Source organism: Danio rerio, chromosome 25 (assembly GCF_049306965.1).
Source record: "Danio rerio strain Tuebingen ecotype United States chromosome 25, GRCz12tu, whole genome shotgun sequence".
In the NCBI taxonomy this organism is placed as follows: domain Eukaryota; kingdom Metazoa; phylum Chordata; class Actinopteri; order Cypriniformes; family Danionidae; genus Danio; species Danio rerio.
The window spans coordinates 38,154,601-38,182,405 of record NC_133200.1 but is presented as its reverse complement, the minus strand read 5'-3'; the positions used below and the strand labels follow the sequence as shown (position 1 = coordinate 38,182,405).

Sequence of the window (27,805 nt, the reverse complement as noted above, 5' to 3'; positions counted from 1 at the left end):
ATAGAACGTTCCATTGCAACAGCAGCGCCGAGCAACAGCCCTGAATTCCGCCATTTTGCAGTGAAAGTGATCGGCCGTCCATTGGATCTCATTACTGTCCCGATGGCAAGCAGCTGCTTTATTTATTTAAAAAGTGCATTAAAGCTGCGATATAACCTGAAAGATGACAATACAACACATTTGATCACAATCATCAGCACTTTTAATAGTTTTTTACAAACTTTTGCTGTTGTTCCATTGGAGATTTCAATCCAAAATGGCCGCCTCTCCCTCTAGTGGCTGTTTCCCAAATTACACTAGTGTCGCCTCTTGATTCTAGACTGCGCATCCCAGGCATGCTGAGCTATCCCATGATGCCCCGCGAGCAAATTCATGAATGGGAGTAAAGCGACGCAATTGACGCAGGTAGGTCACGTGACCATGACAAAATGGCGGATGTAGTACGTCCGAATTCCATTCATACTTTTCGCGTTCATACTGTATAGAGCGTATTTTTCTAACGGCCGAGTAGTACGTTTACATTCAAATGCAGTACCTACTGAGTAGTAGGCGATTTCGAACGCAGCCAAGGTCATTCTAAGCTCTTTGAGGGAACGCAAAAACTTTTAAATATTTATTTTCCTATCACTGTTTTTTTTTCTCCATCTGTTTTTTTTTTTTTCTTTCACCTAGTTTTCTTCCCCCACCATCACGTCCCGGTCTATAAACCTATAAATGTTAACACAGCTTGCCATACTTTGTCCTCAAAGAAAGAACAATAAAGTTTCCCGCTCAAGCGCCGCCCAGTCGGCGTCACGTGACACAAACAGCGGCCTGTACGTCACCGTGACCCACTCGATGACAGCAGAGGTTACATCACATCACAGAGTTCACCGTCAATTCCTGTCGGACAGCGGACTCTGAAACACCTCTAAGACCACAACCCCATCCTAAATTCATCAAGCCAGAGAAAAACCCGCATCTGAAGACATTTTTACATCGGTGAGTAGAAATGTCCGCCGTCCGTCACTCAGTCACGCACTGCGCATGTGCAGTGGAGCTCTACTGACCTGTGTGTTAAGTTCATATCTGGAGTTTATGAGCAGCAGATAACACAAGATGTGTGGTTTTAGGACTTCTATTGATTACTAATTACGCCTGACAACACTTCGTTACTTACTTTGTTTTGAATATACTGTAGTAAGTCAATAATGTTCGTGTGTAACGTTAAATTGTGATTATTTGTTATTTTTTCCTCATCAGATCTGGTTTAATTATGTCCTGCTCATGCAGAACTGCAGTGAGGGTGATTATAAAGTCAGTTCCTAAAGGTGAGTGAATTAATAAAACTGAAAAACTGCTCCTAATAGGGTATTTGTCACAAAACTTTCATTTTTCAGCTGTCATTGTATGTCAGGAAAGTTTTTAGGATGTTTCTGGGAAATTGAGGTAATATATTTACACTTTTACACTTATATTTATGATTTTGACACATTTTCACTGTTTAAAAATTAAAACCTAGTTTACCTTAATTTCTGGGAACGTTATTTTATAGTTGATGGCAACAACAAAACAAAACTTAAAAAAATAATAATAAAAAAGCTAAATGCTAACATTTATATGACAATTCTGTTTTAAAATTTAGTGATTTGCCAAGTAAGACGTCAAATACTACTAATATTAATACTACAAGTCATGTTGCAAATACTACTAATACTTACTAATTTTAGAAAACAAATGATTTTAATCCTAATTTAAATGCCAGTTTGGGTATTATAATGATGTTTTAGAATGATTTCACTAAAACTTTAAACATATTTAAAAACTTAAAGCTTTCTTGCTGATTAAAAAAAAACACATTATGATAAGTAAATCACTTTAAAACATCTAATTAATTAATTAAATCAATTTAAAGCAAACTAATTATGGACGCAAACCTTAAAGTATACACAAGTATATACAGTGTAAATATTTTAATAATTTTGTACATCAATAACACAACCAGTGTTTCAGTCTCAGTGCTAGTGCTGTTTGTAAGGGTCCAGTTTTATTGATTTTGTTAGTTTATGACCTTTGTTCATGTTTAAGATGAACATTGTAGCATCACTGACAAACAAGTACATGCCGTTACAGTGATCCCTTTTTTTTCTTGACGTAATAGTGTTATGTAAAAACCTTTAGTATTGCACATAAGAGTAAATGTCACAGTAGCATTAACTATTGCCACAAAGCATGGTGGTTTAAGCAGTGCTTGTAAAAATACAGAAATATTTAGATTTTAGTCATTTAGCAGATGCTTTTATCCAAAGCGACTTACAAATGAGGACAAGGAAGCAATTTACACAACTATAAGAGCAACAATGAATAAGTGCTGTAGGCAAGTTTTAGGTGTGAAAAGTTTTTTGTGAACAAAAGTGCTAACCTGATTGGTGGAGAAGGCTTTGATGCGGTGCATCAAAACAAACATGCATCAGGCGTTCATTTTAAAATGACGCTTTTGCACCTGGTGTTTTGTGCGTTAGTATGCACGATCACATTGGCGACCTTTATTTAGTCATGAGGTGTTAAACGTAGACCGAAAACGCGAGCAAAAAAACGTCTCTGTGTGCACGGGCCTTAAAGAGAATAATTAGCGTAGCTGCTGTTCATATGTGATGCATTGAGTGTATGCTCTATAGTCTAAGATAGTTGCAGTTTAAAGAATTGATTTCACTAACGGAGTATAAAAGATTTAGAAATTGAAACGCAGGCTTGTAGAGGTTTTGAATTGTTTGTTTGTCAGTGTTTACTGTTCATTGTTTTTTGTTTGTTGTCTTTTAGAGCCATGTGACATGCACACTGCCTAATCTTGGCCATGACGCTCTTGTAAAGGAGATTTTTAATCGCAATGCGTCTTTCCTGGTAAAATAAAGATTGTAATAATTACTAGATTGTTAAAGTTCATTGAGACAAACTTTGAGGCTGGCTTGACGAAGCCTGTTGGTAATAGTTTATTTAGTTTAAAACAGTTTGAAAAAGTATTAGTAGATTTTTAGGGATGGATAGCAAGCAAGCAAGTAAAAGCTCAGCCATAAGTCTGTATGACAGTCTGATGGAGAGCTGTGAGGTCACAAAGTTTGATTCAAGTCAATGACAGTCTCTTGCAATGGAAGTCTATGGGACAGTTGCTAGGGTGCAGTATCTGGTAGTTAGGGGTGTGGCTAGAAAGTTAAAAGCTCATCAGTTTTTGGTAGTTGGGTAGTCTGAGTTAAATGAGCTCAGCCGTAAGTCTGTAGGACAGTCTGATGCAGAGTTATGAGCTCACAAAGTTTGATCCAATGTTAAGTCAATGACAGTCTTTTGAATGGAAGTCTATGGGGAAGTTTCTAGGGTCCGAAATTGGTTGCTAGGGCGTGGCCAGAAAGTTAAAAGCTCGTCAGTTATTGGCAGCTAGGTAGTCTGAGTTAAATGAGCCCAGCTAGAAGTCTGTGACAGTCTGACGCAGAGTTACGAGGTCACAGAGTTTGGTCCAATGTTAAGTCTATGGGATTTTTCAGATGGTCCCGGGTCGTTTTTCGGAAAACGGAAAGTCGGTTCAGTCGGAAAAGATATAGCAACCCGAGTCAGAATAGTTTGGTGGTCATAGCTTGAAAGCTACAGGAGGAGATAGTCTTGCAAATTTAGTCTCAGAAGAATAATAAAAGTAATAATAATAATAATAATAAGTTTAAATAGGATAACATTAGGTCGGCTATGACAAGCCAGCCTAATAATAATAAATACACAAGGGTTAACTTGCAGATTTTTATTTTATTTTTTTTAACCCATATCATCTGCTGTGTTGTGCAGGTGTGTGTTGCTCTCGTGTTCACGTCTTCAGCCGCTCTCGCTCGGCGTGCGATGAGCTTCATCTTCCTCCAGTCCTGAATGTCAGATGTTTTTCGCAGAGCGTCGTGTGTTTCTCCTCTAAAGAGAGTCCACCGAGAGACGGAGACGGCGGGAAGGTGCGTTTGTTCTGTCTGTGCTTAAATGAGTGTTTGAAGACTCTAGTGCAGGGGTGTCCACACTCGGTCCTGGAGGGCCGGTGTCCAGGAGATTTTTAGCTCCAACCCTAATCAAACACACCTGAACCAAGCTCTTACTAAGTATACTAGAAACCTCCTGGCAGGTGTGTTGAAGCAAGTTGGAGATACAAGCTGCGTCCCAAATGGTGCACTCATGCACTACATACATGTACTATGCTGTTGAGTGTGTAAGTGCATAAGTATATAGTGTCGTCCCAAATGGCACACTAATGTTTTTTTAACTAAGCGGAAATTCAAACCGTTTCCCTGATGACATTTGACGGTTGCCAAATCAGTGAAATAAACGACCGAATTATCAAATAATACCTGCAGTGAGTATAACCACATTCACCATCGGGAGGCGCTATAATCACTCTCGTAGGAGAATTTTGCTTTCACCATCCAAATAAATAGTTATCCAACATGTGCGCCTGATAGCTCCGCCCCTTCCGCTACGTAAGCAAACCTGCGGTCGTTGAGTGCGTGAAGTGTCCATCATTACACACTTCACTTTAGCAGCTGAATGAGTGCATCATCCGGGTAATTAAAGTGCACTTAATGTTTTTAAAGTTTTCAGTGTGAACGCACTACTTACACTATTTATACTTCAAAATGGCGTAGAATAGTGCACAAGTATGCGATTTGGGACGCAGCTAAACTCTCCAGGACCGAGTTTGGACACCCCTGCTCTAGTGTTATGCACAATTCCTCTTTCTGTTCAGCACATTGCTCTGTTTTCTTTTTAATGTTTGTAGACTTTGTATAAGCCCGCTCATTGACCTTATTCTTCACATATGAGCGGCCGCAGCTGTTGGAATCTTTTGAGCTGGAGACTTTCACTCATTCACTTCCATTGATTTTTTTTTTTTTTTTTTTTTTTTTTTTTTTTAGATTGTTGCAAACTGATAATCCACTATTCGATTATTCTCCGTTTATGTATAGTCATGAACACACTTGTTTGTAGACGATCGTTATTTGCATTCAGTCATTAAGCAGATGCTTTTTATCCAAAGCAACTTACAAATGAGGACAAGGAAGCAATTTAGACAACTAAGAGCAACAATGAAGAAGTGCTGTAGGCAAGTGTCAGGTGTGTAAAGTTTGATAGTTAGCTGAATTAGACAAGTGGTGCTCGCTGCAGAGCCATTTGAGGAGAGCTGAGCTCCAGCGAGGGGGAACTTAAGCTCCACCTTTTTTGCACTACTTCTACGAGTGATGTCACTGGGGGTAGGGTTAGGGGTGGGGTTGGTGTACGCATTAAAACAGCTTACAGAAGGAGGAGCGACAGTTCATGCTCCCCCTCGCTGGAGCTCAGCTCTCCTCAAATGGCTCTGCAGCGAGCACCCTCTCGAATTAGATGCGAGCAGCAACTGGCAGCCAGTGCAAACGGATGAGCAGCAGAGTGACACGTGCTCTTTTACGTTCATTAAAGACCACTCGTGCTGCTGCGTTCTGAAGCAGCTGGAGAGGCTTGATAGAGTTAGCTGGAAGCCCGGCTAGTAGAGAGTTGCAATAGTCCAGTCCGGAGAGAACAAGAGCTTGAACAAGGAGTTGAGCTGCATGTTCAGAAAGATCCGACCCTTCCTATCTGATGTTACAGAGTGCGAATCTGCAAGATCGAGCAGTTATTCCTTGTCATTTCTCCAATAGGCGACTGAATCTGTAGTTCTGAAAGCGAGCACACGTCCACATTGCTGAATAAGGTCAATAGGAACAATATATACGTTATTTTTTTCATTAGGATATCCAAAAACCACTAGAACAGTGTTTAATATTTTGCTGACTAATGTACTCACATCGGTGTTTCCCAACCCTGTTCCTGGAGGCACACCAACAGTACATAGTTTGAATGTCTCCCTTATCTGACCCATTCATTTCAGGGTTTGAGGTCTCTTCTTCGTACGTGGATTACTCAGTTAGCTGGATTTGGATATTGACGATTAGACATGATCCAGGATCATTTCGTTCTTCAAAGCTGATCCGAGAGTTGTTGTCATGGCAACAGTTCTGCTAGGTCAAACCTGATCGGGAGCAGGTTCAATTCATATAAACAGGATTAGATTGACTCAGTTCAAGCAAAGATATACAGAAAGTATGTACCGAATTCTGATATTTTCTTACAGTAGTAGTTATATACACTTGGGAAAATAGTAAATATTTTTTAACTATATATATATATATATATATATATATAAAGTTAAAGTCATTAATAAAATAAATAAAGTTATACATATTAATAAAAAGTATGCAATCTGCACCCTCGAAATGAACAAAGACTGCCACCTGGTGGTGCAAAGAGAAAACTTATTGATATGAACTTTTTAGATCGCTTTAGTACAAATTGTGTATAATAGAAATGCACAATATGTGACTTTTTTTTAAAGCAATAATACATTTATGCAGTCATAAACATGTTTTGATAGTTAATATGCCAGTGATTTGATGCTTCACAAAAGTTGCAGACACCTTTACCAATATGAAAATGCTTTTGTAAACATCCAGTTATTCTTTACACCGATTAAAAAACAGATACTATAATAAAGAGAATATTTTCTAAATGAAGAACTAAATACATTGATTTGCATTGAAATACATGATGAATACTCTTGTCTTGACAGATAAAAGTGTAAAGCCTGCAGCTCACAACAAATGTGGAAGGTTATTGCGTGTCATATTTAACAAACCGTTTACTGCTAATTTGATGTAATTTTGCTCACATGGATAATTGAATATTAATCAGATGATGTCATTACGCTGCTGTGCCGTCAGCCAATCGTTGCATTGCTAATCATGATTTCTAGGATCGATAGATCTGTCCTTCACAACACACACAGCGATCTCAGATCAGTTTATCCAGACATTCTAATCTAATTCGCGAACTTGTTTGAAGAACCAAATTAGCGAGAGATCAGTTATCAAGATTAAAAGATCCAGGATCTGCCAAATAATCTGAGATCATTTAAGCGAGGTACGAAGAACGGACCCCAGGTGAGTTTATTCAGGTGTGTTTGATTAGGGAGAGGTTGAAAATGTGTACCGTTGGTGTGCCTTCAGGAACAGGGTCGGGAAACACTGACACACATTATTCCAGATGTTTGAGGAATCTAGAGAAATCATCAGTTTTCACTTGTAAATGAGTGTTTTCAGGCTAAGGGGGCTTGTTTGGATGAAGTGTTGTTCTGTCCTCCAGAAGGCTGTAGGGGAGTCTGGGAAACGTGCATCTGGCGCTGGGGGCTCTGGTAAAGGTGGCAGTCAGCTTCGATGTCCCAAATGTGGAGATCCCTGCACACACGTCGAGACCTTTGTGTGTAAGTGTTGCTGTTTCAATGTTGCGCTTTTAATAATGATCATTTTGAAATGTGTGTTCGGCTTTTGCAGCATTTACAACTTTGTCAGTGTTGCTGTTTAAGGACAGAGCAGTAAGAGTGGTAAACATGTAGCTTAAGACATGCTGAAATGTTTGTTTTTTCTTTTTTATATATCATGCATAATGTTTTTTTGATGTTTATTAAAAATATTTAGAATTTTGTATTTCTAAGTATTTTAATTTTAGTTAACATTTTTATATAAAATTATTAAAATTGTAATTTATTTTATACAATTTTATTATTTTAACTATTTAATTCATTAATGCATTTTATTTCATTTATATATTTTATTTACACACAAAATATTTTAAATGTTAATAAAAGGATTACATTTTAGTTTAAAACAAATCTTTTTGGATCTCTCATTCGTTGTTCCACACTTACATTTTTGGGGTAGAAAAAAAAAACATTCTTTCATTTTCTTTTCAGCTTAGTCTCTTTATTAATCCGGGGTCGACATAGCGGAATGAACCTCCAACTTATCCTGCACATTTTAACCAAGCGGATGCCCTTCCAGCTTCAACCCATCTCTATTTTAATTATTTATTTATTTATTTATTTATTTATTTATTTATTTGTTTGTTTTATTATTATTATTATTATTATTATTATTATTATTATTTCATTTTTATTTATATATTTTAAAATAAATGTATTTTCTTTATTTATTATTGTTTTATTATTTATTTACTATAATTTTATTATTTATTTATTTATTTATTTATTATTTAATTAATTTATTATTGTTTTATTTATTTATTATTGTAATTTCTAGTTATTTATTATTCATTTGTTTGTTTATTTAATTATTTATTATTCATTTGTTTATTACTATTTTATGTATATATTTTTTTAATTAATTACTGTATTTATGTATTTGTTTGTTATCATTTTATTATTTATTCTTTTTTTATATAATTTAATTAATTAATTTTATATATAACTTATCCCCGCCTACTTATTTTGTTTAATCGTAACTTGTCCCTGTGTTTTACATGTACAGGAAAGGATGTATATTTACAAATGAAATGAAGTCGACCAGACAAAACATGAAATATTTAGTATTCATATTGTCAGCAATGAAATACAAGTCAAAGTCAATTTGGAAATCTCTAGTTTCTTTTTTTATTCACGTTATCAATACTGTCCCAACTTTCTCTGATTTGGGGTTGTACATTAATCAAACTGAGTAAGATTACTACATTAAACTTAACTTAAAAATGTAGCTGAATTAACTTATTAAAAAAATTTAAAGCAGCAGAGAACATTTGCTATCTTGACTTTGTCGTTTACATTTTTACAGTGCATGAATAAGCGATTAAAAACTGAACTAAACGTCAAACTGAAGGATTGTCTTGTCTTTTCTCCTCTCAGCCTCCACACGGTTTGTCAAATGTGAGAAGTGCCATCATTTCTTCGTGGTTCTGTCCGAAACCGACTCCAAAAAGGGCCTGAATAAGGAGACGGAGAGTTCAGAACATGTTAAATTCGCTTTAGCTCAGAAACCTCCTCCACCGCCCAAAAAGGTACCGCAGCTTCCCACCAGAGCTCACACAAAAGCGGACAATTCGGTCATCATTGGAAATGCCTCTTAAAATGAGAATATTAATTCACATTCACATTACAAAGTCTCTTTTTACTACGTCCACATTTTTTTTTATTGAATTGTCTTTATTTAAAGAAGCATTTTAGATGTGTGTAATATATTAACATCCTCGAATTAATAAAATATACAGTACATGAGGAACAAATAATAACAAAAGCAGACCATAGCTTTAATAATTACAATAATATAAAGTGTCAATTATTTAAATGAGTCGCCTGAATTTCTCTCTCTCTCTCTCTCTCTCTCTCTCTCCAGATTTATGCCTACCTCGACAAGTTTGTTGTTGGCCAATCATACGCCAAGAAGGTGCTGTCCGTCGCCGTCTATAATCATTATAAGCGGATCTACAATAACCTCCCCGCAGCCGGCCGACAGCAAGCCGAATCCGAGAAGCAGAGCTCGCTTTCTCCCAGAGGTCTGTAGCTCATCAACACTGCGCTTACTTCTGAGTTTAACCTGGAAAACAGCTGTCTGAGATGCTGTTTGTTGCCTTTGATGTCTTATGCGTTACCTGATTGACGTTTAATGTTAAGTGTTAGCACTGACTATGAATATAAAATGCTTTTAATTTATTTACATAAAGATTTGGGCCACTAATATTTTCACAGAAGTCTGTTATTTCTATATGTTTCAGAAGCATGTCAGTTTGCAAAATTAATTTCCATTTCCAAACATTATCTTGGTCATTATTTTTTGTTGTTGTCAAAACCAACTCTTATTTTGGATGTGATTTTATTTATTTTTATTTTTTATTTTTTTGCAATCTTTGATGTAGCTACAATCATTTACAATAGATTTAGCCTTTAAAGTCTATTCAGTTCATAGGTTGTTTTTTAAAGTAAACTTTTTAACATCTTAAACATCCTTCTGACTCTAAACCACCATATGACAGAAACAATGTAGAAAAAAAAACAGTCCTCTAATGTTAATCTGCCTAAGTGTGTGTCTGCGCACTGGACTTTCTCTTACTTTAAGCGTTACACAACTGATGGTGTATTTTTACATGTGGTGGTGAGAGTCGGTTTACTGTCCTTCTGTCCACAGAGTTGGAGATCAGAAGACGGGAAGATGAATACAGGTTTACAAGTAAGTGTTTCATGCACTTTAGACGCCTTCGATTTCTTTTTTTTTTTTTAATTATTTATTTGTTTATTTGTTTGTTTAATATAATTTAATTTGTATTTATTTATTAATTATCTATTTGTTTATTATTATTATTATTTTTTTTTTATTTATTTGTTTAATTATAATTTTTATTTATTTATTTGTTTATTTATTATTTAATTTTTATTTTTTATTTTATTTTTTATTCATATGTTTGTTTATTTAATATTAATTTATTTTTATTTTCATATTTTTTTAATTGTTTTAAATTTTGTATTTTATTTTTATTTATTATTATTTTATTTTTAATTTATTTATTTGTTTGCTTAATTTTTATTCATTTTAAATCGATGAATTTTATTTATTATTATTTATTTGTTTATTATAATTTTTATTTATTTATGTATTTTAAATTTATTAATTATTTTATTGATTTATTTATTATTGTTACATTATTTTATTTATTATTATTTTATTTTTATTTACATATTTCTTAAATTATTATTGTATTATTTATTTATTATTGTTTTATTATTTATTCATGTTATTTTTAGCTATACATTATTCATTTGTTTGTTTATTTAATTATTTATTATTTATTTGTTTATTACTATTTTATTCATATATTTTTTAATTAATTACTCAATTTATTTATTTGTTTATTATCCTTTTATTATTTATTCTTTTTTATTTAATTTAATTTTACATTTTTTTATATATAACTTATCCTGGCCTACTTATTTTATTTTATCACAACTTGACCCTGTGTTTTACATGTGCAGACACAGTTGAAGCCAAGATGAGACTTTTTCCCAAAATAAGGAAATATTGTAGTAAATACTGTGAAAATGTCCTTTCTCAGTTAAACATCACTTGGGAAATATCTGTGAAAGAAGATTTGCCTTCAGCTGTTAACTATAGCTATCTGCGGTTGCTTGCCATCGGGTTCATCAAGTTGGGTAAAGTGTCACAATGACCCAGTTTCTGCGTGTGCTCAAATGTCCATTCAGACTTCACACTGGGCCTCCTGTTATTTATAGTGTGGATTCGGGCCAGTCGGAGGCCGGTTGCTCTGGATCATACTGGACACACAAACTGGGCCACTGATGATGTAATCACACTTTGCGTAACACAGAGACCTTGAGTAAACTCATGCATGAAGCGCGTTTAGATGTTAAATGTGCAATCATAAATACTGTATGGGTCAGTTTTATAGGGTTGAAATGTTGTTTTGGTTTAAAGCCAAACTTATTGTCATGCACTTATTTATTTTGAGGTTTTGATTGATTTTAGTTTTACTCAAAAGCTCATGGTCCGCTCTCATCGAGTTATTACAATACATTTTTTTTAGGTAGCACTTGTACAATAATGTTGTATTAGCTTGTGCATTTATTAGCATGAACAAACAATAAACAATGCATTTATTACAGTATTTGTTCAGGCTAGTTGACATTATTTAATTAAACATTAGTCTTTCATTGTTAGTTCATGTATACTGTGCATTTAAACTGTGGACACCTCGTGAGAAAATATAACAGGATTATTATAAATGACGAACTAATTATCTCCTGCCTTGAAAACAGTTTGATATACTTCATAAAATGTCCAGAATGTCTGAAACTAGAGCTTAAAGATAACCTATTATGCAAAAGTCACTTGTATAAAGGGTTTAAACGCAGTTGTGTGTCAGCAGTGTGTGAATATAAGCAGCTTCTAATGGTGAAAGTTAATTAATTTTGTTGTTTAATAATCAGACTTGATGAAAACAGTCTGCAGAAACACTTTGATTGACATTCTCTCTTTCTATGATGTCATCAGAGGGGGGTGAACCCCGCCCACTAGTGCCCATCTCCCCCTCATTAGCATATGACGTCAGTCTTGTTTTTGAATCTGCCACTATGCTGACACACAGGCATCTGTAGCTCCGCCCTCTTTTGAAAAGACCAAAATCTCATTAGAATTTAAAGCGACAGTCACCAAAACACAATCAGGATCAAAGCCTAATAGGGGACAGTTTTACATTGTCTGTGTAGTATTTTAAGCTGAAACTTCACGCACACACACACACACACTAGCGACATCAGAGACCTATTTTTACATCTTATATTGCATAGTTTCTCACCTTTAAGGAAAGCAGATCTCACACCACATCTGTGCTTGGTTATTTGGTATTTTCAGAGCATTTAAGCCCACAGGTTTTCCGGATAAAATAAGCTTCGACAGGGACATTCCTGTGGAGTCGCGTTTCTCTCTGCTGTGCTGAAATGAAGAGCACATGGTGATGAAGCGTTTGTTTTGTTTTTCAGAGCTGCTTCAGATCGCTGGCATCAGTCCCCATGGCAACGCTTTGGGTGCTTCCGTTCAGCAGCAGACCAATCAGCAGGCTCAGCAGGACAAAAGGGGCGGGGATGTGCTTGACTCCGCCCACACTGACATTAAACTGGAGAAGAGCAACATTGTGTTGCTGGGACCCACTGGATCAGGTCGGTGCTGGTTTTATTTATGTTTCCATTATTTATAGCACCAACAATTTGTTAATAACATTTGGTGCAAAGCCTCAAAGCAATGAGGATTTTGGATTTTATATTTGCAAAAATACACTCACCGGCCACTTTATTAGGTACACCTGTCCAACTGCTTGTTAACGCAAATTTCTAATCAGCCAATCACATGGCAGCAGCTCAATGCGTTTAGGCACGTAGACATGATCAAGACAATCTGCTGCAGTTCAAACTGAGCATCAGAATGGGGATTTAAGTGACTTTAAACGTGGCATGGTTCCTGGTGCCAGACGGGTTGCTCTGAGTATTTCATAAGCTGCTGATCTACTGGGGTTTTCACGCACAACCATCTCTAGGGTTTACAGGAAATGAACCGACAGAGGAAATATCCAGTGAGCGGCAGTTCTGTGGACGCAAATGCCTTGTTGATGAGGTCAGAGGAGAATGGCCAGACTGGTTCCAGCTGATAGAAAGGCAACAGTAACTCAAATAAGCACTCGATACAACCGAGGTCTGCAGAAGAGCATCTCTGAACACACAACACGTCCAACCTTGAGGCGGATGGGCTACAGCAGCAGAAGAGCACACCGGGTGCCGCTCCTGTCAGCTAAGAACAGGAAACTGAGGCTACAATTCACACAGACTCACCAAAACTGCACAATAGAAGATTGGAGAAACGTTGCTGCTCTGAGTCTCCATTTCTGCTGCAGCATTCAGATGCTCGACTCAGAATTTGGCATCAACAACATGAAAGCATGGATCCATCATGCCTTGTATCAGCGGTTCAGGCTGGTGGTGGTGGTGTAATGGTGTGGGGGAGATTTTCTTGGCACACTTTGGGTCCATTTAGTACCAATTGAGCATCAACGCCACAGCCTACCTGAGTATTGCTGCTGACCATGTTCATCCCTTTATGAGCACAGTGTCTCCATCTTCTGATGGCTACTTCCAGCAGGATAACACACCATGTCATAAAGCATGAATCATCTCAGACTGGTGAACATGACAGAGTTCACTGTACTCAAATGGCCTCCACAGTCACCAGAGCTCAATCCAATAGAGCACCTTTAGGTTGTGCTGGAACGGGAGATTGGCATCATGAATGTGCAGCCGACAAAACTGCGTGATGCTATCATGTCAACAATGAGCAAAATCTCTGAGGAATATTTCCGGTGCTAGTAAGTTGTACCTAATTAAGTGGCCGGTGAGTGTGTATAGTGTGTTAGTTTTATTCAATTTTTTTTCTATTATTATTATTATTATTATTATTGTTAAAATAGGAATAACTTGATATTTGTTATACTTTTTGCATCCTACATAATGCTATGCACAAATTTTAATAAACATAAGTATTTTTAAAACAGAAAATACAAACAAATTCAAAATCAAGTGTCATACTTAGGCCCGTCACGATATCTATATATTGTTGCAGGATATATTGCACCAAAATATATTGCAGTAAGTGATATTATTGTCATTTTAGGACCATATTATGCCACTCATTGTATAATGCCAGACCTAGTCACACTCGTAATACAAGAAAACCACAAAAATGAAATTGTCAACAAAAAAGAAAGAGAAAATGATGGTGATTTTGAATTAATGTATTAAATTCTAATCAATGTTCATATTTTTTTTTTTGGTCTAAAAAATGATGATTATAATGATTATGATATAAAACTCAGATTATTTTTGGTAATTCAGTTGTTTCACATGCTGTTGATCCTGGCATGATGTTGTTGGCATTGATGCTCTGCAGGTAAAACTCTCCTGGCCCAAACACTGGCCAAATGTTTAGACGTTCCCTTCGCCATCTGCGACTGCACCACCCTCACCCAGGCTGGATATGTGGGCGAAGACATCGAGTCTGTTATCGCCAAGCTCCTGCAGGACGCAAACTACTCCGTGGAGAAAGCCCAGCAAGGTCAGACTCAAACATTTCACCACTCGCACACTTCTCAGAAAAAAAGTGTTCCCAGGATCTTACAGTTGTTTTAATCAAATATTAACGTTAAAATTGTGTCTAATTTATTAGTTTGTGGATTTTTATTAATATGTAGACAGTATTTTCAAACTTTTTTACCGTGAAAATAGCTGTTGTTGCTGACATGGGATTAAATAAAAGCTGATTATAATGATTTAGAACAGGGGTGTCCAAACTCGGTCCTGAAGGGGCGGTGTCCTACTGCGTTTAGCTCCAACCTGCTTCAACACACCTGCCAGAATGTTTCTACTATATCTAGTAAAAGCTTGATCAGCTGGTTCGGGTGTGTTTGATTAGGGTTGAAGCAAAACTTTCTAGGACCGAGTTTGGACACCTCTGATTTAGAAGAATACATGAAGTATTGGTACTGGACAAAAACTCATTGCATTTTAATGTGATCTCATACATCAAGTTCAATTCAGTGTAAGTTTATTTGTGTAGGGCTTTTTACAATGATTATTGTTTACAGAAGGTGCACATTAATGCATTACAATCAAATTAAGTTATTATATACAGGCATAGTTAACCTGCAAGTGTCACTGATGTTTGCCATAACCCACATTTCAGTGGAGTATCCAAAGATATTATAGTTTCTTATTTTAAAAGGAGCTTTTCAATATAATTTTTAAATTCACTATAAATTTCAGTCAAATTTTTCAAGGCAATTTGTATTCATAGTTCTGTTCATTTTCTTGTAGTTTTTATTGTGAATTAATAAGGCTTTTTGGGTGTCTACATTTCTATTTGGTTTTCTTTTAGTTTCAGTAATTGTGGTTTAGTTAATGAGACACTTTAAGTGCAGGCCAGAGCAAAGTTTAATGTCTGCATGGTTTTAACTGTTGTATATTTAGGAAAATAAAATAATAGTAAAACAACTATGAGCATACAAACAGAAACTTAAAAGTGTAAAAATTGTGAAACATTCAGAGAAACTCATTGATGTCGTAAATATTTGACATTATTTGTTAATCAGTTAAAAAAATATTGTTAACATTTAAACCCTGTTTATATTTTTATTTTATTTTTTTATTATTTAATTTTTAATTTATTTCAATTTTGTTTTCATTTAATTGTATTTCTTTTTGTCATTTTATTTGTGTTTTATTGTTTTTTTATTTTATTTAACTTTAATTTTATTTTTATTTTATTTAATTTGTATTTTTTGTATTTTTTATTTTGATTTATTTTTTATTTATTTTATTTATTTTTTAAATTATTTATTTTTATTTTTATTTTTATTTAATTCTTTTAATTTTATTCTATCCCTTAAATAACAACCTAGCCAGTTTTTCTTTCTGAAAGAAGTTGTGAAAATCATTAATATTTTTAAAAAATTATTATTTCGTTTAAGTGAAATTATTATTATTATTATTATTATTATTATTATTATTATTATTATTATTTCATTTGTCGGATTTCTTTTTTCTTTCTTTTTCTGTTACATTTATTTAGTTAATTTTTTCTATTTCTTTCAATGTTAATTTTATTTATTTAATTTTTTCAGTTTACAAAAATGGTTTTTGACCAATAGTTTTAGTTTTGGTTTCATTTTTTAGCTTAGTCTTTTATTCTTTAAAATAGTAATAGTTTTAGATGTTCAGACTTACAAACAAATTTTTATATGTCTTCTGCATTCCTCTGAATCAAGCCATTAAAACTTATATTTAACAACTTAATTTAACACTAATCTACTTTATTTCAAAGTAACAGCAGTTGATTAATATGAAACGCCTCCACGCTTGACCTTTGAGCATTTCAGTAAAATATACTGATTCCTCTTTCTATTTTAATAAAACTGAATGTTCTCCTTTCAGAGTTCTCTGAATTGTGCTTCATATTTCTCCTGCAGGCATAGTGTTTCTGGATGAGGTGGATAAGATTGGCAGTGTGCCAGGAATTCATCAGCTGAGAGATGTCGGGGGGGAAGGAGTTCAGCAGGTCTGTGATTGTTTCAACCACGTTTATCTCTACAGGCGCTTTATGATGCTGCCAATACACAGTCACTGGCCTACTGAACGATATCACGCTGCTGTAAATCTGTTAGAGTTCAGTCAGGAATATACAGTAGATAGGACATAATACTTTGTTTTACAGTTACTAATATGTAAATAATACCATAAATTTTAGATAATTTTCTGACTTGTTGTTTTTAATTGGTTGTTGAATAGTTCTGTTAATCATAGTCACATTGTGTTCATGTAAATCACAGTGGTAGCAAAACATAATCGTAAAATGCAAGGCTTGATCACACTGAGTTTAAGTTGAGCTAAAATGCCTGGAAAGAGTATTAAGAGTAACTACCCGCAGCATTTTTAAAAGATAAGTGGACCCAGAACTGAACCTTGAGGTACACCGATGTGTATTCAGTATGACTCAAGTACTGCACAGAGGGAAATGAACAGATCTGTTAATATATTTTGGTCACATTCATCTTTCCCTAAGATTTACGATGCGGACTACAGAGTTACTGGCCTACTTAACTACCCTACCTTAAAGTCTTGTCGTGGATTCCAGTGTAGGAGCAACAAATACTAACTAGGCCTTCTAGTTGATCATTAGGAAAGGTGGCAGACGGTCGATTTGATGTGTTGAACTGCATCACAGATACTGCATTAGACCAACTAGAACCTGCATGGACCCAGTATTCTCAGAGAAATCAGTCAAGTGTGGTGAAGGAAAAATCATAGTTTGGGGTTGCATTCAGTGTAGGGGCGTGCGAGAGATCAACAGCCTGAGGTATCAAGACATTTGTGCTGCCCATTACATCACAAACCACAGGAGAGGGCAGATTCTCCAGCAGGATAGCGCTCCTTCTCATAGTTCAGCCTCCACATCAAAGCTCCTGAAAGCAAAGAAGGTCAAGCTGCTCCAGGAATGGCCAGCCCAGTCACCAGAAGTGAACATTATTGAGCTTGTGTTTGTCCGTTTTAAACCAGTTGTGTATATTGTAAAAAGTGGACCAAAAACCAAACCTTGAGGTACTCGTTTGTCACTAATGGACATTGCGGAGTAGGATAAACGGTAGAATCAGATAATTCACAAAAATCAAACCTCAAGGTACTTCTTTGTCACTTATGCTCTTTGCTGAGAAGGATAAACGGAAGAATCCGACAATTTACTGTCACAAAAACCCAAGAACCAAACCTTTATTTACCTCCGCAAAAGTTTGAGAAAGTAAGGTTACATGCAAATTAAAATAAGACTGGGATTGCAATGAATATTTAGTGGTTATTATGGTGTTAACAAACCCAGAATTGCATTGTAAATCATCCAGTGCCAATGCAATTTCCTTGGGACAACTATGGCTCGTTTCCACTGACTGGTACAGTACGGTACGGTTCGGGTCACCTTTATCAGGCTTGTGTTTCCACTATAAAGGGTACCCTTTTGGTGGGCGTGGTGTAAGACAGTTTCAGTCACACCATTCTCGCTCAAGGAAATGTCTACAGTAAAGCTGCACAGGTCGTTCACATATCATATGAAAAGCACTTCTCACAAAACAGACGCTTTACACGCATAAATACTTGTGTATAAATGTTTATTACTAACTTTTCTATAAACAGAAATAGATTATAATTGCTGATCAATGACAGTGCAAAATAGCCTACTGTAACGTCTGTAATTATATAAAATAAATAAATGAACATGTATGAACACATACAGCCCCTTACAGTCTCAGATATGTTACTAACTACAGAAGAACTACACACATCATACATCTCGCTCTTAATTAGGCTCAAAACAACACAAAGTATAGCCTACAGCCAGTGCAAACCTCTCATCTGTGTCTCTAACAGAGGCTACACGATATGTGCTGCTGAAGATTACAGAGTCATTCCATCATTCCCAGTTCATATTAGTCCAAAAGGTGATGATAATATTTAAAACAAGGCAGTTTGTTCACGTTTGCTGAAGAAATAACGTGCTCTGTTTTTTTCTGCACTCCACACGTTTGTCCATTTCTTTCTGAATGTGTCATTCTCGCGTTTGTCAGCTTCTCACGGGATCGGGTTTCCAAAGCACGTCAATAATCAAGCGTGCGTTATTATTATCAGCTCGAAGTTTGTTATTTCAGATATAGACGCGCGAGGAGCGCAAGGAAGAAATCGAAAACGCTCGCGTGTCAGACTGGCTCGTTAAACTGCGAGGCACAGGGTAGATTCTGCTCTACTCCATGGCTGTGTGGCTGTTCATCAGGACGATGATATATGAATATATAATTCCGCTGTAATCTCTCGCGGTGTATTTCAAACATGGCGGGTCCTTTGTTTACATTCTGGCTTGTTGTAAGTGAATGACGTATCTCTTCTGTAAACCAATAGCGTTCAGCTGTGCGTTTAGCTCCGCCTTTTGGTACTCTTTCTTGTGTTTGGGACCCTTTCGAAAGAGTCCCGAATAAGTGGTACGGTTTGGTTCGGTACGCCTTTTGACAGTGAAAACGGCCATAAAAGCGTACCAAACCGGACCGTACCACTCAGTGGAAACGAGCCACTAGAGAATACCAATCACAATATGGACTAGGTTTACAATGTGTAATATTTAATATCTGTAATAAATCTTAAGACACCATGATAAAGAGCATCTAAAGTAGATAAAAAGGATCGTGCTGGTGCACTACATCCCTCATAATCAAACACCCCGCAGTCCTCGTTGATGTTTGCGTTTGTGCACAGGGTTTGCTGAAACTGCTGGAGGGAACCATCGTTAATGTTCCTGAGAAGAACAGCAGGAAGCTGAGAGGAGAGACGGTGCAAGTGGACACAACCAACATTCTGTTTGTGGCATCCGGTGCTTTTAATGGGCTGGACAGGATCATCAGCCGTAGGAAGAATGAAAAGGTGAGTATTGTACAGTACAGTTAATGACTGCGTCTATACTGCACCAAATCTAAATAGGAGATGTTTACAACCTGAGAAGTTTGTCAGTAGGTATTGTCGCCCCACAACTGATTTAGATTTTGCTAGAAATGAAACTCTTGATTAGGTCAGAGTGTTTGAAGTGTGCAACGTTTCTCCATCTCTACTGTCCCCTACAGTATCTGGGTTTTGGGACGCCCTCCAACCTCGGCAAAGGGCGCAGAGCCGCAGCAGCTGCGGATCTAGCCAACACTTCAGGGACCGAAATGGATGCAATGGCCGAGATTGAGGAAAAGGACAGACTACTCCGGATCGTTGAAGCGCGGGACCTCATCGAGTTCGGCATGATCCCGGAGTTCGTGGGCCGTCTACCGGTGGTCGTCCCACTGCACAGTCTGGATGAGGAAATGCTGGTGCAGATCCTTACAGAGCCTCGTAATGCGGTCGTCCCTCAATATCAGGCTCTCTTCAGCATGGATAAAGTATGACAATCGCACAACACATGAATCAGGGGGTCCAATCCTACTCTTGAAGTGTTCCTGGTGATCCTTCAAATGTTGATTATCTGGTTCAGGTGTGTTTAGTTAGCTCCAGAACTACAGGTAGTGGTCGTCACCCTGATGAAAACTCAAGAATGCATGATTATTTGGTGTCATGGCTTTGCAATCAAGTGTCATTATAATGGCAATCAGTGGGGCAAAAACAGCCCCGAACATAATGAAAGGGTAGTCAATTTGAGAAGCACACAATGATTCATTTGCTAGCCTATATATTGGCTAGAATAAAGGGTTTGTACATTTTGTTTACTACTCACTAGTGCATTGGACTAATGATTTCTTTGCATACCTTAAAGCAGGGATTCCCAAACATTTTTATTCCGGGACCCTCCTAGGAAAGTAATTCAATCTTAAGACCCAGCATAATATTTTAATATGGAAAAATGGGTTAAAATATATATATATATATATATATATATATATATATATATATATATATATATATATATATATATATATATATATATATATATATATATATATAGTATGTGGCTTTTTGGATTTTGCGTTTTTTATTTTTTATTTTTTTTTATTATTATTATTATTTTTTTATTATTTTTTTGGAAATGCACAAAATGAGGCATGAAGTGCTTTTTGTGGGATGCTGGCTGTATTTGTGATCATTTTTTTGTTGAAAGAGACACTTTTTTTATTTTATATTTTTTATTATTATTTATTTTATTTTTTTATTTTTTTATTTATTTTTTTTTTAGAAATGCACAAAATGAGGCTGGAAGTGCTTTTTGTGGGATGCTGGCTGTATTTGTGATCATTTTTTTGTTGAAAGAGACACTTTTTTTATTTTATATATATTTTTTATTATTATTATTATTATTATTATTATTATTATTATTATTATTTTTTTTTTTTTATTTTTTTTAGAAATGCACAAAATGAGGCTGGAAGTGCTTTTTGTGGGATGCTGGCTGTATTTGTGATCATTTTTTTGTTGAAAGAGACACTTTTTTATTTTATATTTTTTATTATTATTATTATTTATTTTATTTTTTTATTTATTTTTTTTTTTTAGAAATGCACAAAATGAGGCTGTAAGTGCTTTTTGTGGGATGCTGGCTGTATTTGTGATCATTTTTTTGTTGAAAGACACTTTTTATTTTATATATTTTTTATTATTATTATTATTATTATTATTATTTATTATTATTTTTTTTAGAAATGCACAAAATGAGGCTGGAAGTGCTTTTTGTGGGATGCTGGCTGTATTTGTGATCATTTTTTTTGTTGAAAGAGACACACTTTTTTTATATTTTTTTTTTTATAGAAGAGAATATGATCAACCTTTGATCAAGCTCCTTGATTATGATGAAGCACAGTCACATCGCTGTAAATTCCACTGCTAGTGTAGTCATAAGAATTTAAACAGCTTTTTGATCGACTATACAATAAAGCTGACTTTGACTTGACTACTACAAGCTGGGAAAACGTCAGATAAATATGCCAATGCAGTTAACATTATTGCTGAATTGATCTAATATTTACACATTTGCTTGAGGAGGGAATGATGGGGGTATTTACATTACTATTACTGTTTTCCATAACATCTATGCCCTTCCATAACATCAGCTGACGTTAAAACTAACAGATAGCACTAGAGCTATTTATTGATTAGCAATCTGTCAACGTTGGGATGTAAAAAATATTGGACAACAAATAGCTTCAAATGATAGAACACATAGCAAACATTAGAAAATATTGACAATAAAATAAAAGGTTTCGCCTATTAAAATCAATTTCCTATCCAGAAATTAAATAAAGCTGTAAAATCTACTTCACTTTTAATTGTATTTGCATGTTGATTAAAGTTACTGTAGTTATTTAGTGAAGAGCAGCAAATGAATCTCTCATTGTGCTTTGTTTGATTGGTGTTAATGTACGAATGCACAGATCTATAATGAAGCATTCGACTACTTTAGTAACTGTTTGTGCTCATTTAAGAGAAAATTAGTAAAATAAGACAGCTGTGAAACATAACCAGCTTTGTCTTTTTGTAGGAAACACACTTTAGACATTTTTAGGGTTAGAGGTTTTTGAGTTATTTTGAGTTATTTTGAGTCAATCGTATTGGTTTTAATTCACCGCAATGTAAATACAGCTGCAGCTATGTGTTGTTGCGCGACCCACCTTTGTTCACTGTGCGACCCACAGTTTGAAAACCCCTTCCTTAAAGATTCCCAAATCCAAAGAGCACGGCTATATTTACCCCTGAAGCTCCTTTTGTTTGTTTGGATGTTTAAGTTAGTGTTGAGCTAAACTCTAAATGACAAGGCTCCTCAAGAGCTGGATTGTACATCTCTGAAGTTCAACAACTTGCATTGTGATGTCTTTTAAATAGTTCAGAGTGTTTATCAGGCCTCTAGTAGATCTAGTTATTTCTCGTATTTGTGAATTTGTTCCAGTGTGAGCTGAATGTAACCTCGGATGCATTAAGGGCAATCGCACGTTTGGCTCTGGAACGGAAGACGGGAGCCAGAGGTCTCCGCTCAATCATGGTAAATGCTCATTCATGTGAATATGAATCCTAAACGTTCTTGGGTTGTGTCTCTGATGTTGTGATGCTCTTCAGGAGAAGCTCTTGCTAGAGCCGATGTTTGAGGTGCCTCAGTCTGACATCATCGCTGTGGAACTTAACAAGGACGTTGTCCAGGGCAAGTGTGAACCACGCTACATAAGGTAGAGCAAACCTTTACACTTGCGTTTGGTATTAAAGGAACACCTCATGCAGATGTCCGTCTCAATGTTTCTGAAAACCAATTACGGAAAATAACAACCCTCTGAATTACTTATAGATCTTCAGATCTGTTTGTGGATCTATAAGATTTGTTAAATATACACGTTTAGGTTGTTAACCCTTAAAGACCGAAATAGCTGCCCGCGGCTAAAAATAAGTTTTGTTCTTAAATGTTTAATACGCAGATTTGATCCACACAATTCAAAGATTGGCATACAGAAGAGAGTCTCAGCTTTCCATCAATCGAAAACATTACATTCATGGACCTTCAGAGGCTCTGGAATCAGTGTGGTTACGTCGTCGCATTTTGACAACGCTGATTTGACAAAGGAACGCTCGTGGCTTGTGTTTTTGAACAAACCAGACATGATGTGTTGATGCATTGTCCCTCCTCCATGCCCAGATTGGTTGAAACTCGCGCGCTCTCTCTCAACCAATAAGCATAGGTTTCACTTTGTGGACCAGCAATCAACAATTTGAACAACCCGAAATGAGAAATAGGCTGTACATTTAATCACGGCTAAATAAAACACACACACACACACACACACACACACACAAAAAAAAAAAAAAATATATATATATATATATATATATATATATTTATTTATTTATTTATTTATTTAATTTTTTTAATTATTTTTTTTGCATGAATTTACTCTCATACTAAGCACTTGTGCATACACAACAGCACAAAAACACAACAAAACAGTGACACAGCAAAGACGAAGTGAGTGTCTTGCTGTTTTCAAAGGACGCAAATGACGGTGCGGCTGTTCGTCTGCAACGCAAAAGTTGAGAAGCAGCATATGCTGGCACATAAAACCTAAGGATGATCCATATTGAATCTAGTTTAGTTGTGTAACTATTTATAGTATAGTAAATATTTATATCTAATTTTTACTGAGGATTTGCACCATGTTTATTTGGACTTTGACGCATTATTTCTTATTTCCTTATTTTTTATTTGTTCATTGTAAGTGGTGTTGTTTATTGTAACTGAAAATATATTATTTGGAAAAAGTCAGTCTTGCTTCAGTGTTCTGTTATTTTGTAACATTGTTTTCTGTTTAGTTCATTCCCAGAACTTTTGGGCAGATACATTGTCAGTAAATAAATGCACTAGTTTTTTCCCCACTGAAAAACGCCTTACAGCAGGGGTGTCAAACTCAATTCCCGGAGGGCCGAAGCCCTGCACAGTTTAGTTCCAACCCTGCTCCAACACACTTACCTGTAGGTTTCAAACAAGCCTGAAGGACTCGATTAGTTTGATCAGGTGTGTTTAATTAGGGTTGGAACTAAACTGTGCAGAGCTGCGGCCCTTTTGGAACTGAGTTTGACACCTGTGCCTTAGAATAACATTGAAATAAATTGCTATAACTTGCTCAGGGAATGGTGGATGTAGACAATTTATTTTGGAAGTATAAAACACCATAGCGTGCATTTCTAAAGAATAAAAAACAAACTTCAGGAGGTTTTGTTTGTAATAACTAGTAAATGCCACTTTTTAAAAACCCTTTTTCTTAAAATTCTGGAATATTTTCTGTCTGTTCATATGTTTTTGGACCAAAAAAAGTTTTAAACTGGATCTTTAAATGATACAGATTGAAGCCTCAGGTTCTCCTGATTAAAAGAATATATGACACTTGAGGCTGACTGCTAAAATAACAATACAACTGCAATAATATAGGCCCATTAGGTGCCCACAAAATACCTCTAGGTCTTTAAGGGTTAAGCAAGGGTGAGCTAAAAAGTGTTAAACATGCTGCACTTTTTGATGTAGACCTCAGCTGGACGTTTTCATTCACTCAGAGCTGCTGTTACACACTGCATGAAGATCATTCTCAAAAACCCATAACAGGGGCTCTTTAGGAGTGCTTCATACACAGTGAAGTCGAAAGGCAGCAATGAGTTAAAAAGGTCAGAAAACTGTCCCAGCAATACTATGAACGTCAAAAAGAGAACTGAACCTTGAGGTATGCTCATGGCTAGCTCATGACTTTGTATTTGCTACCCAAAGAATCCCTCAAATGATCAAACTTTGATGTTGTACACGTGTAAAGAAGAGAGTATTTCCTATAATCCCCAATGAGGGACGAGTAAAACAGATGAATAATAAGTCACTGCTTCATAAAAAACAACAGTGGGAATTTTTCAGAAAAAGTTCCTGGAAAGAAGAACAGAAATGATCCAAACACCTACTAATCTGAAGCAGATATGACAGGGCCTCTGCACAGTCTATAATTAGAGATTGTGTGAAACTGTTTGGTTCCCTAAAGTAAAAACTCGCCACAGGGACTAATGATTTTTGAGTCTGGAGGCCCACGTTAACTTTAACCCTTGTGTGTTTTGTGTTTTTTTGGTGATCCAGAACTCATCCCAAAGAGACCGAGGAAGAGTTTGAAGAAGATAACTGGCCGAGACATGCTGATGCCGCCAATAACTGAATGCTTAAGACCGCAAAATGCCATCAATATGGAGCGGATCCATCCAGACCTAAACAGACAGCAGTGTTTGTAGATTATTTTAAATGACAGATCAATGAACGACTGTTTTAGCATTTCATAACCTAAAGCTACGGAGACCCGGAAGGGACGTGATGGTGGGGAAAAAAAAATGGGTGATAGGAAAGCATATTTTTACATTTTTTTATTGTTCTCTTGCAATTCTCCACAAACACTTCCTGTTCTCTTCATTCATGTAAACCCTTCCGTTTTTGCCAAAATTCTCCCGTATTTTACTATTCTATCCCACTATCATCCTATCATTAAGTATTTTCCCATATTTCTGAGATATGTTTAATCTTGAAGGCACACTGAAATTGATATTAAAATGTCAGCATCCACTTTCTTTACGTTAAAGCTGTGTGTCGATCGTCGCCTTTCATATGCAACCTCTGAACCAGTCCATATGCAACCTCTGAACCAGCACTCCATACAATAAACTGATCCCAGATCAGCTACAGGCCATTTACAGAGGAGCAAAAGTGCAGGACACGTTTGGATTGGGTTGTATGTTTAAACAGACAAATACACTGAATATTATGTAAACATCTCCGTCCTGCACGCTTTTATTTTCTCTTAAATAAGCACAAACAGTTTCTAAAGTAATGGAATGCTTTCATTATTGATCTGTGTATTCTTACAGAGACACCTCTGTTATCAAACAAACAAAACGAGAGATTCATTTGCTGCTCTTCACTTGTTTGATAACAGAGGTGTCACTTTAAATGACGTGTACAGAAGCTGATCTGGGATCAGTTTATTGTACGGAGTGCGTCTGTCACAGTGCTTATGCATTTACTGGTTCAGAGGTTGCATATGAAAGGCGACGATCGACGCACAGCTTTAATGTAAAGAAAGTGGGATAGAATGGTAAAGTACGGGAGAATTTCGGCAAAAACAAAACATCGGCAAAACATCTTCGCGATATAACGAAAAAAAATTTCACGAGTTAACGCAAAACATCTTCGCGAAATAATGTAAAACATCTTCGCGAGAACGCAAACCATCTTCGCGAGAACGCAAACCATCTTCGCGAGAACGCAAACCATCTTCGCGAGAACGCAAACCATCTTCGCGAGAACGCAAACCATCTTCGCGAGAACGCAAACCATCTTCGCGAGAACGCAAACCATCTTCGCGAGAACGCAAACCATCTTCGCGAGAACGCAAACCATCTTCGCGAGAACGCAAACCATCTTCGCGAGAACGCAAACCATCTTCGCGAGAACGCAAACAGTCTTCCCGAGAGAACGCAAACCATCTTCCTGAGAAAACGCAAACCATCTTCGCAAGATAACGCAAACCATCTTCTCGACATAATGCTAAACATCTTCTTGAGAGAACGAAAACCATCTTCTCAAGATAATGCTAAACATCTTCGTGAGAGAAGGCTAAACATCTTCGTGAGAGAAGGCAAACCATCTTCGTAAGAGAAGACAAACCATCTTCGTGAGAGAAGGCAAACCATCTTCGTAAGAGAAGACAAACCATCTTCGTGAGAGAATGCAAACCATCTTCGTGAGAGAACGCAAACTATCTTCGCGAGAACCATAAACATCTTCGCGAGAACCATAAACATCTTCGAGATAATGCTAAACATCTTCGCGAGACAATGCAAACCATCGTCTTGAGAGAACGCAAACCATCTTCACGAGATAACGCTAAACATCTTCGTGAGATAATGCTAAACATCTTCGCGAGACAACGTAAAACATCTTCGCGTGAGAACGCAAACCATCTTCATGAGAGAACGCAAACCATTTTCGTGAGAGAACGCAAACCATCTTTGCTAGATAACCATAAACATCTTCGTGAGATAATGCTAAACATCTTCGCGAGACAACGTAAAACATCTTCGCATGAGAACGCAAACCATCTTCGCGAGAACGCTAAACATCTTCGCGAGATAATGCTAAACATCTTCGAGACAATGTAAAACATCTTCGCGTGGGAACGCAAAAAAAAAAAACAATGTTTTCATATCACTTTTTTTTTTTTCTTCCACCAATTTTTTTTCTCTGTATAAAGCAGAGAGATATGAAAGTGTTATTAGGATAAAAAAACAGATACACTAACATATAGTGGAGCCTATTCTCAATCTCTGGTGATTGATAATATTTCTATCTGACTAAGGATAATATAAATATACTTATGAAGACGCTAGTGGGTGATTATTATTATTATTGCTTTATGGGCTGTGTGTGAAACGTATAAGGGAAGCGTACACGATTATGTAAACCTTAAACATGTCGAATTTTAGTATTTTTGGTGCGTAATACACCTACAGTACGACATGCGTCCTCTTTTTCAGCAGGACAATTTCTAGCACACTAATATCACACACGCGTGTGGTATTTCCTCGGTTTTAACCATGACATTCAATTCTACAGCACAGGCCTCTGTGTGTATTTAGTGTATAGGTTTTACTGTTAACTTAAGAACTGAACAAAAACAATGTGAAAATAAATCTGAACAAAGTTGCACACATTCTCTGAGCAGTCTAATATGGTCTTTGGTGTTTTATATTTCTTTTTTTACTGTTTTTTTAATTCAC

The 27,805-nt window shown here is 36.1% G+C and overlaps 1 protein-coding gene across 3 annotated transcripts; it reads left to right on the top strand.

Annotated features, from left to right (window-relative positions):
* Positions 1-784: 784 nt before the first annotated feature.
* clpxb (caseinolytic mitochondrial matrix peptidase chaperone subunit Xb) lies at positions 785-27,741 on the top strand. Of its 3 annotated transcripts, none has more exons than XR_012400532.1 (16): positions 785-981; positions 1,243-1,310; positions 3,808-3,962; positions 7,213-7,330; positions 8,765-8,916; positions 9,252-9,411; positions 10,041-10,082; positions 12,407-12,583; positions 14,361-14,525; positions 16,435-16,523; positions 19,259-19,423; positions 19,621-19,923; positions 22,416-22,508; positions 22,583-22,689; positions 25,119-25,557; positions 26,093-27,741. XR_012400532.1 is itself a non-coding variant. In XM_002666958.7 (15 exons), exons 2-15 carry the CDS (start codon positions 1,256-1,258, stop codon positions 25,192-25,194), a joined length of 1,857 nt encoding a protein of 618 aa, XP_002667004.2. In that variant the 5' UTR covers positions 785-981; positions 1,243-1,255; the 3' UTR covers positions 25,195-27,741. The 3 variants fall into 3 exon arrangements, 1 of the variants encoding a protein (XP_002667004.2); XR_012400530.1 differs by having other exon boundaries at positions 26,075-27,741; XM_002666958.7 differs by having other exon boundaries at positions 25,119-27,741.
* Positions 27,742-27,805: the final 64 nt, after the last annotated feature.

Bases quoted from the DNA above. Each gene is read 5' to 3' on its own strand.
- clpxb (XM_002666958.7), top strand. From the start codon at position 1,256: ATGTCCTGCTCATGCAGAACTGCAGTGAGGGTGATTATAAAGTCAGTT. The intron at 19,924-22,415 runs GTATGACAATCG...AATTTGTTCCAG, and splicing joins CTCTCTTCAGCATGGATAAA to TGTGAGCTGAATGTAACCTC. The intron at 22,509-22,582 runs GTAAATGCTCAT...GATGCTCTTCAG, and splicing joins GAGGTCTCCGCTCAATCATG to GAGAAGCTCTTGCTAGAGCC.